The 12,139-nt window shown below is 49.9% G+C and overlaps 1 protein-coding gene across 3 annotated transcripts; it reads right to left on the bottom strand.

Annotated features, from left to right (window-relative positions):
* Nucleotides 1–841: 841 nt before the first annotated feature.
* On the bottom strand, nucleotides 842–11,580 carry MRPL14 (mitochondrial ribosomal protein L14). Of its 3 annotated transcripts, XM_075708022.1 has the most exons (3): nucleotides 11,538–11,580; nucleotides 3,981–4,074; nucleotides 842–1,495 (listed from the first exon to the last, which is right to left on the bottom strand). In XM_075708022.1, exons 2-3 carry the CDS (start codon nucleotides 4,052–4,054, stop codon nucleotides 1,132–1,134), a joined length of 438 nt encoding a protein of 145 aa, XP_075564137.1. In that variant the 5' UTR covers nucleotides 4,055–4,074; nucleotides 11,538–11,580; the 3' UTR covers nucleotides 842–1,131. The 3 variants fall into 3 exon arrangements, 2 of the variants coding, with proteins under 2 accessions (XP_075564137.1, XP_075564138.1); XM_075708023.1 differs by lacking the exons at nucleotides 3,981–4,074; nucleotides 11,538–11,580 and adding an exon at nucleotides 10,951–11,045; XR_012830949.1 differs by lacking the exons at nucleotides 3,981–4,074; nucleotides 11,538–11,580 and adding an exon at nucleotides 1,622–2,466 and having other exon boundaries at nucleotides 1,456–1,495.
* Between the last annotated feature and the right edge of the window lie 559 nt (nucleotides 11,581–12,139).

The following is a 12,139-nucleotide window of genomic DNA, read 5'->3' as shown; positions in this document are numbered from 1 at the left end:
CTTCTGATCTTCATAGGGGAAACACAGGGCCAAGGTAAGGAGCTTTCCCAGCACAACAGGGAGGGGAGGTGGATGGACAAGGCACAGCCAGCCAGCACAGCCACCAGACCTGTGAGGAGCCGGCTCAGGGGCCTGAAGCTGGCCAGACTGCTGCTGGCTGCATCCCCTGCACCCTCTTCCGCAGCACTGCTATTTCCAGAAGCGCTCTGCCTTGATGTCCCTTTACCTGCTACAAGCACCGAGTTTCTCTGCCCAGCTCCACATAAAGGCTCCTGGATCACAGCTGGCCCTGAAAGCAATACAAGTAGCATTTGTCCACCATTTTGCCCGAGCTTAGGAAGCTGGACAACAGCCAGTCTCACCAACTGAGATCACAGACAATGTCTTACACAGTCCCTAAAAGCAGTCCAAAAGGAAGCTTCTTTCCGTGGACCTTTCAATCTGAACCCAGCCCTCTGAGAACCCAAGTTCCTGAGCTTGGTCAGGTGGAGGGCATAGGCTGCATCTCAAACCTACCCCATTCACCTCCCTTTCCTGCCTCTGCTTCCCCATCTCTGGCATACCCTGTTCAACCACACACCACTGAAGTTGTCGGCCATCATGCTCTCCCAATTCTGATTCCTCCTAAATACTTTTCTTAGGCAAAGATGTAGAAACTAATCCTTTTACTGAATGCATCCAAGGCACCAGTAGTTCATTATATATCTCTCCTACTCTATTACACGTGAATCCATTTTGTAGACCCCAGTGTCATTAGGGCAGGGACTGCGCTTTGTGCCTTGCTCCTGGGAAACTGGGGAAGGCAGAAATAGGGAAAAAAGCACAAGCAGTACAAAACAAGAAGGATTTTCATGTTCTCATTTTAATGATTAGAGACCAAATTAACACCACCGGAGCAGTAAGGGTGAAGGACCATTTCCCAAACACACTGCAGATGTTCTGTGAAACGAACCAACTTTCTTTTGGAGAAAAACAAGGTATTTAAACTAGGTGCTTGCAATTCTTAAACAGGAAGAGAAACTCTTGATGAACCTCAACTTTTTCACATTTCACCATTTTCTAGAAAAGGACCAAGGAACAGCTACTGTATGAAAGGATATAAACAGGATTGCCAGAGACCTTTCTTAGTTTTCATACAAAATTTCGGGCAATGGCCAATACTTTGGAGAACTCTCCTTTCTGTCGCAGGATATAGGGTATTGGTGTTTTTATTCTAGTCCCTATTGGATTTCCGTTGTCTTCTATGAGTACCACATTGTTGGAATCAAATCTAGGCGTCATGGTGGGGCCAGGCATCTTGTGCCCTACAATTAAAGCTTTCTTCTTTTCTCCTTTGATAGCCAGAAGGATCCTATCTCCTACTTTGCCAACTCCGGTCTTGTTATACACGTGGATGCATTTTGGTGGCCGGTGGTACGGCGTGTTCCCCAAGGCGCTGTTGTCCACCACTCGCACGCGGGTGAGTTTCTGAATTGCTCGGCATGCTCCAGTGATACTAGCAAAAGACAGGAAAGAATGAGAGACAGATCTCCTCAATAATCCTTGGGGAGCAAGGGCAAACCCAGCACAGGATCTTGTCATTACACAAACGACTTGGAAGGCGCCAGCAACAAATACATACCATATGGGTGACACATTTACTGCATTCAACGTGCTCTTTGAAAGCCAGATGCTACTTTGGGCTTTGCAGAGTCTTCACTGAATGTCAAACATAAAACGACCGTTCTACTCTGAAACACGACTAAAGGATGGCGTGAAGAGTGGCTTGTATTTACTGAGCTTTTTAGCAACTGCAGATGATTCCACTCAACTTCAATTTACAAGCAAAAAAATGTGCTTGCTTCTGCCACAAACAGCCTACAGGAAGCTAAGACTCAAGTCAGGCTCTTTCAATCTTGTACACAGTCCCCAGCAATAAGGATATTTCTGAGCAATCTTCTTTTCAGTGAAGTCTGTGAGGGTCTCCCATCATATTCTGCTCTCAGTGAGACCTCTGAGGTCCTGCTGTGGCTGTGCTAAGCTGCCACCAACTAGAATCTAACAGATCATCACCTTCCCGTGTGGGAGGAACCCAGAGAGACGCAGTCTCTTCTGTATGTGTTTGCTCTGTGGGATTATCGGAGTAAGAAACAACAGAAATAAACTGCACAATACCAAATTGTTAGGTCTGACTGAATATGCTTGGGAACAGCAGGAATAAACTGAGAAATAATTCAACCTCCCTTTTAGGAACGGCTATTCTTTTATCCAGTAAGCTCAAATTCAAGCGATTTGTTGCTTCTCTTCAAAGGATGCCCAAACATAGACCACCAGAAAAAGCAGGAAGATCCTTTCTACTGCTAAGGTACTAGAAACATGCTGGCCAGAAAGCTGCAGGAATGCCAAGCTGCTGTCAGCTGAACTACTCAAATAGACAGCATATGGAATCAACCTAACTGTTCACCTTGTTTTGCAGAGCAGAAGCGTGTACAGGACCACCACCCCTCTTGAAGACAAAGGACCTGTACTTGCAACGCTGCCTAAAAGAAGAGGAAGCCGTCCCCTGCGTATCAAACACAGTATGGATGGACATCAGTTGAAGCAGGCATTTTTTACATGCAGTAAAGGAAGGCCAGCCGGGTCAGTCTGCATTAGTCTAACTGCTGCAGAGGTCTAGTGCTGCCTTTAAAGATTTGTTTCCCACAGTAGAAGCCTACCCTAGCTTTCCCCTACAAGAGGACACCTCTCTTCTCTCTCAGAAGTCACTCACCTCTGGAAAGAGCCACCCTCTCCCATCCCATCCCCTGGCAGGGACTGTGGTATACCACACTCTTTATCCTCCGCTTGCCAGGCTGTGGCTGCACAGCAGGGAAGGCAGAAGGGAGGATGCTGGAAAGGGACAAGAGTGTTGTTGCAGGAAGGAGAAGGGGAAACCTAGGTGGGACGAAGTCTACAATACAACAGTAGCAAACAACTTAAGTGTGATTGCCCAGGTACCACTAGACAAGAGTAACTGCATACGGAGGACTTTTTCTTTCCCCTCCTTCCTTCATTTCTACCACAGTCTTGGAGCAAAACCCCACCACATCCAAAGCAGGCCCACCACAAAGGAAAGGTTTCCCCATTAAGACTGCTGACATCCTGCAGTAGCAGTGCTCACCTCTGTGGACTTGGTCTCCCTCTTGCTGTCAGTGTGTATATATATCCTTTAAATGTCTACTGGCCAATGCTCTCATGCAGCCCATTTACAGAGAAAGCCAGTAACACTTAGATACCTCCTCAAGATAGCTCCTGGGACTATCACACAACCTAGCCCTCAGCACTGTCTTAAGCCCCTCTCTAGACCACAGTCATGGGAATGACTATTCTCACCCTATAAACTGAAGCCTTCAAAGAGCTATATGTTAGAGATTCCCCATACCCGCACCGAGTGTACTGTGGGATTAGGCTCTAAGCTTTGTGCACAGCATTGTAAAACATGAGGTCCATAAATTAAGAAGCTTTAAATGCCTTGAGCCTGGAACAAGGACCTAAAGAAAAATAACAAAATAGACACTGTTAAGGTACAAGGCAATAATTTTTCAGGTTACTCTTGTTCTAAATAACTGAAATGGTAAACTCTGGAATAATTTTAAACATGTAATTGGCTTTACATCAGCAGGGGCTGGCTGTTACTTTTTTGGACTTGACTGAGAAAACACGGGCACTTTCAACTTCTGCTTACAGGCCCTTGCATCGCCCTCAAAGGCCTAAAAGCTTCCTTACAAGCATACAAAAATGTAGAGTTCAGACCACAGTAAGACTGCCAGGAACCTGCATCTGTTGTTGTGTCTGGGCTCACTTCACAACCTGTGAAGAGACAACTATGAGATTTTGTTTTATTATATTATCCTTTTTGAATGAGAAATACTGTATCTTATCCTTGACCTACTTAACAGCATCTCTTTCAATCAGGAAATTCTCCCAAGAAAACAAAAGCAAAAGCAGGATTTGAAAATTACCTTAAGTGTCGCTGGATCACTGTGCTACTTAGACGGGTTAAGGATAAACCCAATCGCCTATTCAAGAGAGCCATTTGGATTCTGGTAACCCACCCTGCGTAAGAAACAAAGAGAATTATGAACTCTGGAAACTGGACAAAATTTGTTTCACTTCATTTTCCTTATGTGAATCACACGCTAGAGTCTCAGCACCTCTTTAGATGCTGCAACATACAGCACACAGAGTGCTAACAGCATCCACAGAACGATACAAAGCAGATCAACAACCCCTGCCTGAATTCGGCAGATAGTATAATTCAGATGTGCATACTACAAAGCTGGATTCAGTATCACTGCACTGCAGTTTCCTGTGCGCAGAGGTAAGGGCCCTTCTGCGTGCACTGTGGACCATGTAACAACAAGCAGGTTTGAGAATTTTGGATGTGAACCAATTTAGAGGCTGCAGTGACCAGTAAAAGCTACCATAGTTACTTGTAAAAGCTACCAATGTTACCTTAAAAACCAAGCAAAAAGACAAGAGAGACTTTGTAGATGGGCATCAGAGCTTCAAGAAACAATTTGCCAGACAAGAAACAAGACAAAGCTCCACTGGTGAGGGCATGCTCCCTCTTAGCATATACAAGGTGTTCGGCAGCCTGTGTTTAGAGACCAGAATCTCACCTCTGCCAATCTCGCCCTGCTAAGGCTGCCCAGATGAAACAGTTCCCTGTAACTTTACAGCACACAGCCCAAACCGAAACACTACCCTGACTGCAGCAGAGCTGGGTTACAAGGTTAACCTTTGACTGGCTTTACCACACCCTCTTCCCTGACTACATCTATGACGGTTCCCCAATCTCATTCTGTCAGACTGATGGGGACCGGCGTGCACGCACAATCGCAAAGGCTCATCCGAATCCGGGTCGTTTTGCCAGACATCAGGTAGGGAGCAGTGACCCAGGCGGCTAGGCTGGCAGATCCAAGTGAAGGGAGAGAACAACACGGACCTAGAGCCAGTCCTCTTTCAGGCCAGCTCAGGTAAAGCTAAGACTTTCCATCTGACTGCACCTGCCGCTGTGTGACACTGCTTGCTTAGAGCTTGGCAGTGTAACCAACACATGCTCCGCTTCTCTCCTTTCTAAACGTTAAAAATACATTGCCTGCTTATCTCCCTTTGCCAGTTCTGATGAGCTTAGGGCCAAACTGTAGCAGTGCATTGTAAAGCCATTTTCTTAACTTTATTTTAAAAACAAAGCTGACCTAACTTCTCTAGGAAGAAAAAAAATACCCACAGAGCCTTCCAACAGACAATGCCACAGCTGTTCTTATTACAACCAAGTAAAACCCAGGCTAAATCTTCATTTTCTCTTTATTGCTTTTATTTTTCCCCAGTGTGTTTGCTTACTTGGAGATGTATGTATTTTTTAGGGTTTGTGGCTCTTCTACAGAGCAAGTGTACCTGACAGCAGGATGAGAAGTACTGGAGACCTGCACCGCAGCAATTTTGTAGCAAAGCACACAATATGTAGCAAGTGGTCTCGCCTGTCATACAGGCAGGTTTGGAAGAGATCAGCAACAAAGCTTACATTTATTTGCTAAACAAAGCCACTTTTCTGTGGGGTAGAAGATCTCCAAATGAGTTCAGAGCTTCCCTCCAGAGCTTGCCGGCACTGTCCCCTCTCTGAAATGAGATTCTAAGAAGGCTGGGTTTTTGCCAAAGCTCCTTACCTAGCTGTGCGATCCTAATAAAAACAAGACCCAGTGGTATTTACAATGCTACTGGCGGTCAAGGTCCAATTACCTGGGCCTTGCTGCTGCTAGGATTTCTAAGCAAGTCCAACTACATTGCCCTGCTGTAAGCCCACACCCTGCGCTGGCACGGAAGACAAGCTGTGTCCCACTGTGCGTTTGGGTGTACTGTTTCCCCATGTGAAACTCAAACCCAGTGTGTAATATTGCTCCTGCTTTCTCCAGAATTGCACCAAGGCCCTGCATCCCTCTAGAAGACCCAAACAAGCAGCAGCAGCAGCAGCAAGTCGGCCTCTCTGTTGTCTATGACGGATGCTTCCTGGGGAGTCCTGCTCTATTCCCCTGGCAGGCACGGTGGCCTCGGTGGCTGCTCATCCTTGCCATGACCTAAGACCGACAGCAGAGGTCTGCTGGCTCATGGCAGGGCGGGCGCGGGCACACGCTCTGCCCGCTGTCAGAGGGACAGCGACGTCATGACCAGCATAGCTAGATGTGCTCAAGGCCGCATGTCAGAGTCCTAAAGCGCTGCCTAAACTCTGCCTCCCAGCTCCTGGGAGGAGTCACCATTTGTTTCTACCCTGTGGCAGCAGTGAAGGTTTGAAGTTGCAAAATTACTGGCAGAACCATCAACAGCATTAAGTGTCCAAGACTGTTTATTTTTCCAGATGACTCAGGACCCCCTTCTTTGCTAAGAATTATTCCTCGGCACATTAAGATGCATCACAAGCTAAGAAACTTCACATGATTGATTACGTGGTATGAAGTATCCTGTTAGGAACTGAGTAAACAGGGGGGATATTTCCAACTAGCAGGAAGGTTCAGGGTGGAGGGAAGAGAGGAATGCATCTGTGGCATGGAAGACAGCATTCAAGGGTGCAAGCAGGTTCATGAACAGTGAATCACATCTTCAGCCACCATAACATGCCAGCTTCCCTTCTAGAAACGAACAGGCAATAGCTTGGGTCTGTCTCCAGGTGCTCCTCAACCAGACCCAGTGCCAACTTGCTCCCTCTGCAGCTGTGAACAGGGCACTTGATCTCCTCTGCCCTCGGTGTCCCCCTCAGTGGAGCAGCTAATTACTAAACAACTCCAAAGGGCACAGAAGCCACTCACTCTGTCACGCTGGGTGCTGCCACACAAACACTCCAAGTTGGTGCCAAAGTTGAAGAGCTGCTACAAGCGATGACAGCCATCAGACCCAGCGCACCTGGCACCTCTCTCCTTCCCAGCACTGATGTTGCCTCACACCAGGAGGCCTTAAAAAGGCTCAGAGGAGGCTGCACTTAGCACAGGCACAGGGAACGCACGTCACCCAAGTCCGCTTCTGAAGGTGGCTCTCCCCAGGTCATCAGGTTTCAGAGCTCGGAGGTATATGGAAAGAGTACCCCCATAACCCTCAAGCCCAGGAAAATTTGCAGGAATTCCCAGAAGTCTGCTGTCGGTACTGCCCAACTGATACAGGAGTGCACCCTACAATACCCTGGACGGGCAAAACACCACCGGTGCTTAGTACTTAGTCACTAATACACTCCCGACCAAGGAATTATCTTGGAAGGAACTTTTGGAGGTCATCTAGCCCAATCTCCTGCTCAAGCAGGATTAATTACCAAGTTGTTCATGCTAGGCAAGAGCAGTATTTAAACAGTCACTATCCTAAAATGAAAGGCCCAACACAAAGACAGCTATTGGTACAGCGCAGGCCACACATAGCTGCACCAAAGCAGTGATAAAGAACCGTGCAGAACAACCTCTCTCCCAGCTCCTACCCTGCTGCCCCTAAATTCTAGCAGTGGCTCTCTCTTGTGGTTAGAGAGACTAATTTCTTAAAATCAGAATCGTAGAGATGCTTTGCTTCTCTCTGCTCCACATACCAGTTAAAAGTTAGGACAGACCTCAGACTGAGTTCAGATAAAGATTCATAAAGGGTGAAGGAGTCTGTTAATCAAATATTCACTAAAGTGACCCAATTTCTACTTCACTGAATAAGTATGAGCATGCAATAATCTACTGCAGCAAACACTCCCTTCTTGAGGGCCCTTCAGCCTCACCCCATTCAATGCAACAGACCAACGTCAAATCCCAACACCGCACAACAAAGGAACTCTTCACCAGTTATAAACCTCTGGCAGTTATTTACCCACTGCACCATTTTCAAGTGCCATACTAAAGCTACCACCTTCACCATTTTCCCTTGAGATTAAAGAACTAACTTATATTTACTGTGATCTTGAGCGGTTTTTGAATGGTGGAGTTCAGGAAAATTTCATCTCATCTAACAGAAGCGGGCCACATAAAATATGTTCATCAAATGCATGCAAACAGGTGAGTAGACCACCTCATGGACCCGATACAAAGCAAGGACATCTTCTAGATAAGGAGGACACAATTACATACTCACTTTGAACCAACGTCAGGGCACACAGTACCAAGAAAAGAAGCCCTGTGTCCTCCCAACACACGTTTCCATCACCTCCCTTATGCTGGCTCTAGCGTTCATGTAAATCAGTCACAGTTTTCAGCTAGATCAGTTCCCTGATCCAACTCATCCCGCAGCTGCATGAATGCTGGTGCGAGGGAATGTGGCAAAACACAACACTGGGATTTCTCCTTTCACTGCCAACCCAGACTTACATTGTGACAGTATCTCTGGAGAAGCACCAGAAGATTTGGACAAGAAAAGGATCTCTTTCATTTCAGCAAAAATAATGATGTGCTTCACAAGAATGGTCTGTATGAATCTGCACTATTAACACAGCCATGGGAGCACTAAAATGGTCCACGTCTGAATACTCTGGTCACAGCCAGTGCAATGGCTCTGACCAAATTTTTATCAGTGGCATATACCCTAAAAACTAGTCTTACCCTGCTTGCATCCTAGAGTAAACGTACTTTTCAATAGTGCCGTTACTTAGCAATCCAGTATTGCTTTCCTTTTTCATCATGAGTTTCTGAAATGACACCTGCTCCCTATATTGCCAAGATCTGTAGTTCCACAACCATTCAGCTATTTCTTTTCCTTCTTTCTGCTAGTAACTCATCCACACAAACAGGCCCCAGGGAAAACCAACGGATGTTCCAAAGCAAACGCTGAGGCCTACTACCCAAAGCCTGCTGTCAAACATACAAAACAAAACAGGGAAGAATATTCTTCACTTTAATAGTAGTAACCTGATCTGCACAATCAAACAGTGGGGGTCAACATCCCCTTTATTATTCTAAGAGACCAAACCAGACATGCTCCAGGCACCACAAAGACTTGAAATGCATCTGTCATCCATCATTAAAACACAGGAAATAAATCCAAGACAATATGCACAATGCAAATACCTAAACCCCTACTCTGCCACTGCAGGTTTATTTATAGACCGTCTGCCAGGGTGAGCTACTGTGAACTACGGGACTCAATCCATTCACAGCTCTCCTCATAAAGGAAATTATGTGATTAAGGGCTTGTGCATGTTAAAAATACACAAGATATTCATTACCAAGACATAACTGGTTCTACATTAATGACAGTCAGAAAAGCCAGGATTCACAAAGAGGAATTAAGTCTTTTCAAATTCCATTTATGAATAGGATTAGCTATTAAACAGGATATTTATTGATCCAAGTTACCAACAGAGACTTGTTACAGGTACATCTGTTAACAATTTTGAAGCAAAACACACTAACCTCATTTTCCAGATCACAATCAGGAAAGGCAGATTAAAAAAAAAGAGCTGAATATCTTTAATGGAAAACTTATTTTTGACATTTTAAGTATCCAGAAGTCCCAACTCTAAGGTACTTATGGCTCTTATGATTCTAGTATCCAAGCACCTTAAACCATTCTATATATTCATATTCACAGCACTGTACTAAAATAGGAAGGGATTATTTCCAGTGCACCAGCAGGAAATTAAGCTACAGGGAGGACAACTTCCTGTGTGAGGTCAAAGGAAAAGAGCAGTAGAGCAGGTACCTAATTCCAGAAGCTCTGCTCTGGTATGGTCTGTGGGGCTAGAGGTGAAGCCCAGTGAGGTCCTGCCTTGTCCGTGTCTTCTGGAATTCCACGTGAACTCAGAGAACTGCCCGCACTCCCATAATTTAATACTGCTATCACCTCCCAAATGTATCTTTACTACTTCTAAAAGTACTGAGGTCTCAGGAACAGGACAATAGGTGGCAAGCGACAAGAACAGATTCTGTTCCCAGCCCTGAGGTGGATGACCAGGTTCTAACCAGCAAGGTGCGATCACAAACCACATAGCAGTAACCACGCTGGAGGGAGCTGTGGCAGGGAGAAGGACACACACAAGAAGGAAGAGAAGGTGGGGAGCTGTGGCTCAACCATAAAAAAAAAAAAAGTCAGGAACCATTGTTGTAGGCTAGTTGTTCACAGAACAAAGAAGGATAGTGGCTCCAGGCCTTCCTGACAAAGCTACATCAGAAAAGGATGCCTAATACAGGCAGAATTCAGGCTTAAGAGAAACCTAACCTGGCAACAAAGGCACGCTCATGCCACAAGGCAGCACAGAGCTAGCTACCTGCAGCTTTGCTGGAACAAGCTTCTCACTCGAAAACTTCCCTTAACTCAGTTTCTTTCCTTCCCAAACAAGACCCTCCAGGTAAGCTTAGAGAACTCTCGAACCAGACAAGTGAACACAGCTCAGATGAACATCTGTGTCCTACTTTTAAAAAGGATGGCTGCCTGTCTGCTTTTACTACAGGGAGTAAGTCTTGCACACTTATAAGAAACCTGTCATGCCATCTTCTTCCCCAAATTGCCTCCCCTTACTCACCAGACCTCCAAAGGAGTTTTTTGGAGAATAACCAGCAAAGCACAGACTAGTGCCCACACTTCCCGAGTCCCCATGACACACACGAGTAAATGCCACGCTTGTCAGGACACAGGAATTTTGGTCCAACTTTGCTGCGTGACTACTCATACCCACACAAGCCTAATCCCGGCAGCACAGCCCTACATGAATTTTAAAGCAAAGAAACGCTCTGAAGGACACACGTGCCAGAGTGTCAGAATAGCGTTTTCTTCCTCCCCCAGGCTGGGCTGCTAGGGCACGGGCTGAAGGCCGGCGGGAGCAGGGGGTGCCGCCTGTCAGAGGCAAGATGCTGCCGGTCGCCCCACCCGCAGCACCCGGTGTGCAGGCGACACAAAGGCCCCAGGCTCGGCACAGCCCAGGCTCCGGCTCCCAGCTGCTCTTGCAAGATGTCGCGACTATCTGCCCCGCTGTGCGCCACTCACCCCACACGCCATCTTCGCGGCCTGCGTTTCTCAGTCTTTTTAGAGCAGCAACCCATGCTCGGGGTTCAGACCTTTGGGGCCCCCTGCACAGAGGATCGGCGACCCCCGCGAACGGCTCCCCATGAGGGGAGGGGCAGCAGGGCCGGCACCCGGGGTTAGAAGGGAGGCCCCGGACAGCCCAGCGCCGCAGGGCAGCCGCACACGCACCGCCGCCCGCTCTCAGCCAGCCCCAGCGCCCGGCGGCGGAGGGGCCCGCCCGCGCCCCAGAGGCTCGGCCAAGAGGGCCGAGCGAGGGCCCGGCGCCGGCTCCGGGGGAAAGCCAGCGCGGCGGCAGCGGCCCGGCGGGGCGGGGCAAGGCCGCCTGCAGGCCGCCGGCTCCGCAGGCCGCGGCCGGCCCCACGCGGGAGGCCTGAGGCCCCACGACGGCGGCGCCGCGGCTCAGGGGCTGGGCGCCCGTCGCCGCACGGCTGTCCGCACCCGCAGCCCGCCCCGCTCCCCGCCGCCCCGGCCCCGCTTCCAGCGCGGAGCGCAGACCCCAGTCCCGCCCCCCCCCCGGCCCCGCCGCCGCCGCCGCCGCCGCCGCGCACCTGCGAGGGGAGCGCGGCCCCTCCGCCCGCAGGGCCTCGCGAATGCGCAGCGCCGCCGCCGCCGGCCCCGCCCACCCTGCGCAGGGCCGGCGCCCCCGCGCCCCGCCCGCCCGCGGCCCCGCCCCGCCGAACCGCACCGAGCCCAGCCGGCCGGTAGCCGCTCGCGCCCGGGGGCGGCGCGGCGCAGCGCAGCGCGGTACCGCAGCGCCCGGCCCGGTGGAGCGGAGCGGAGCGGAGCGGCCGCCCGGGGGGAGCCAGTCCGCGCCTGACACGGGGTAAGCGAGCCGCCAGTGCGGCGGGGCGCGGTGGTCGCGGCGCCTCTAGGCCAGGCGGGCCCGGGGCCGCAGCCCGCCGCCGCCTCGGTGCTTGCTGGGTGGCGGCGGCCGCGCCTCAGGCCCTCCTGAGGGCGGAGCGGGCCGGGCCGGGCGGCGCGGCCGTTGCGCGGCCTGGGGCGGGGGGCGCCGCCTGCCATCTTGGGGCGAAGCGGGGCGGGGGGCGCGCCCGGGTGCGGCCCGTGGGTGCCCCCCCCACCCCGCCAAGGCCGGCCCGTGGGTGCCCTCCCCCCCCCCCGCCAAGGCCGGCCCGGGCTGCGTGGAAGCGGG

Source organism: Pelecanus crispus, chromosome 3, assembly GCF_030463565.1.
Source record: "Pelecanus crispus isolate bPelCri1 chromosome 3, bPelCri1.pri, whole genome shotgun sequence".
In the NCBI taxonomy this organism is placed as follows: Eukaryota; Metazoa; Chordata; class Aves; order Pelecaniformes; family Pelecanidae; genus Pelecanus; species Pelecanus crispus.
Note: the sequence above shows the minus strand (reverse complement) of the source record. Positions and strands in the feature narration are given on the sequence as shown.

What these genes read in the sequence shown, in the direction of transcription:
- MRPL14 (XM_075708022.1), bottom strand. Translation starts at nt 4,054, where the DNA reads ATGGCTCTCTTGAATAGGCGATTGGGTTTATCCTTAACCCGTCTAAGT. An exon ending in GTGATCCAGCGACACTTAAG is followed by an intron (nt 1,496 to 3,980) that starts GTAATTTTCAAA and finishes GTCTTTTGCTAG; the next exon opens with TATCACTGGAGCATGCCGAG.